The 1,634-nt window shown below is 62.2% G+C and overlaps 1 protein-coding gene across 1 annotated transcript; it reads left to right on the top strand.

The window, feature by feature from the left end:
* Positions 1–405: 405 nt before the first annotated feature.
* On the top strand, positions 406–1,603 carry LOC104467642 (uncharacterized protein PB18E9.04c-like; the record flags this gene model as incomplete). The annotated part of the gene is made up of 1 exon (XM_010081490.1): positions 406–1,603. A coding segment is annotated over exon 1 (1,198 nt), but the record flags the coding sequence as incomplete, so codon positions are not given.
* Positions 1,604–1,634: the final 31 nt, after the last annotated feature.

The raw sequence follows: 1,634 nt of genomic DNA, 5'->3' as shown, positions 1-1,634 counted from the left end.
TGGGTCCCTGGGGTGGCAGCGACCCCCGCTTGGAGCCCCCCTGGATCGTTTCAGGTCTTCCCTTGTCCCCTCCAGTCTCTCCCAGTCCGTCCCAGTCATCCCAATCCCCTGCAGTGTCTCTTGGGGACAGAAATTGTCCCCATCCCTGGCGCCAAGATTGTCCCCAAATACGCCGGGGGGGGATAAATGAGTCGTGGGCATCCTCTGGCCACCACCCACGGGGTGACCGCGGGGTCCCCAACGTCCGAGTCTATTTTTGGGGGATCCCCAACATCCAGGGGCGTCACCCCCGTGTCCAACGGTTCCAACGGTGTCACCCCAACACCCAGCAGCGTCACCCCAATGTCCAGCAGCGTCACCCCAATGTCCAACAGCATCACCCCAACATCCAGCAGCATCACCCCCATGTCCAGCAGCGTCACCCCGACATCCAGTGGTGTCACCTCAACATCCAGCAGCATCACCTCGATGTCCAATAGTGTCACCCCAACATCCAGCAGCGTCACCCCAACATCCAGCAGCATCACCCCAATGTCCAGCAGCGTCACCCCAACATCCAGCAGCGTCACCCCCATGTCCAACAGTGTCACCCCAACATCCAACGGTGTTACCCCAACATCCAGTGGTGTCACCTCAACATCCAGCAGCATCACCCCAATGTCCATCAGCGTCACCCCAACACCCAACGGTGTCACCCCAACATCCAGCAGCGTCACCCCCATGTCCAACAGTGTCACCCCAATGTCCAGCAGCGTCACCCCAACATCCAGCAGCGTCACCCCCATGTCCAACAGTGTCACCCCAATGTCCAGCAGCGTCACCCCAACATCCAACGTTGTCACCCCAACATCCAGCAGCGTCACATTGACGTCCAGCAGCGTCACCTCGACGTCCAACAGTGTCACTCCCACATCCAGCAGCGTCACCCCGACATCCAGTGGTGTCACCCCAACATCCAGTGGTGTCACCTCAACAGCCAGCAGCGTCACCTCGACGTCCAACGGTGTCACCCCAACACCCAGCAGCGTCACCCCAATGTCCAGCAGCGTCACCCCCATGTCCAGCGGTATCCCCCCAACACCCAACGGTGTCACCCCAACATCCAAAGGTGTCACCCCAACATCCAATGGTGTCACCCCAACATTGGCATCACCGTCACTCGGGGTGGGGACACTGGACACTGCGGGACACGGGGACGACGGCAGCTTTCTGGAGGCGGTCGAGGCCGCGCAGGAGCCCCATCTTGTGCCGGATGGAGTGGTCGAGGTTGACGGTGACACCGAGGAAGGCGCGGGCGTCATGCGCGGTGAAGGGGAAGTGGGCAGCGAGGAAGGTCTGGAAGAGCTCGGGGTCCTCGTCCAGGCTGAGGACGTTGTGCAGCGGCTTCCGCAGGGCGCTCAGCTCCCCCACGTTCTCCTGGAAGATGCTCCACAAGGTTCTCGTCCCCAAATCTGCCGCCGGTTGGCTTTGCCAAGAGTCTTCCAAGCATTGGAGAACCCAACTCAAGCGGCACGGCCACTGGTCGGCCAACACCACCCAGGCGGCGGCGGCGCGGGGCGCGGGGATGCCGGATGCGCCGGTGCGGTGCAGGAGGAGGCGCAGGGTGATGGGGATGGTGTTGACAATGCGGCGGA

Source organism: Pterocles gutturalis, unplaced genomic scaffold (assembly GCF_000699245.1).
Source record: "Pterocles gutturalis isolate BGI_N339 unplaced genomic scaffold, ASM69924v1 scaffold29609, whole genome shotgun sequence".
In the NCBI taxonomy this organism is placed as follows: Eukaryota; Metazoa; Chordata; class Aves; order Pterocliformes; family Pteroclidae; genus Pterocles; species Pterocles gutturalis.
Note: the sequence above shows the minus strand (reverse complement) of the source record. Positions and strands in the feature narration are given on the sequence as shown.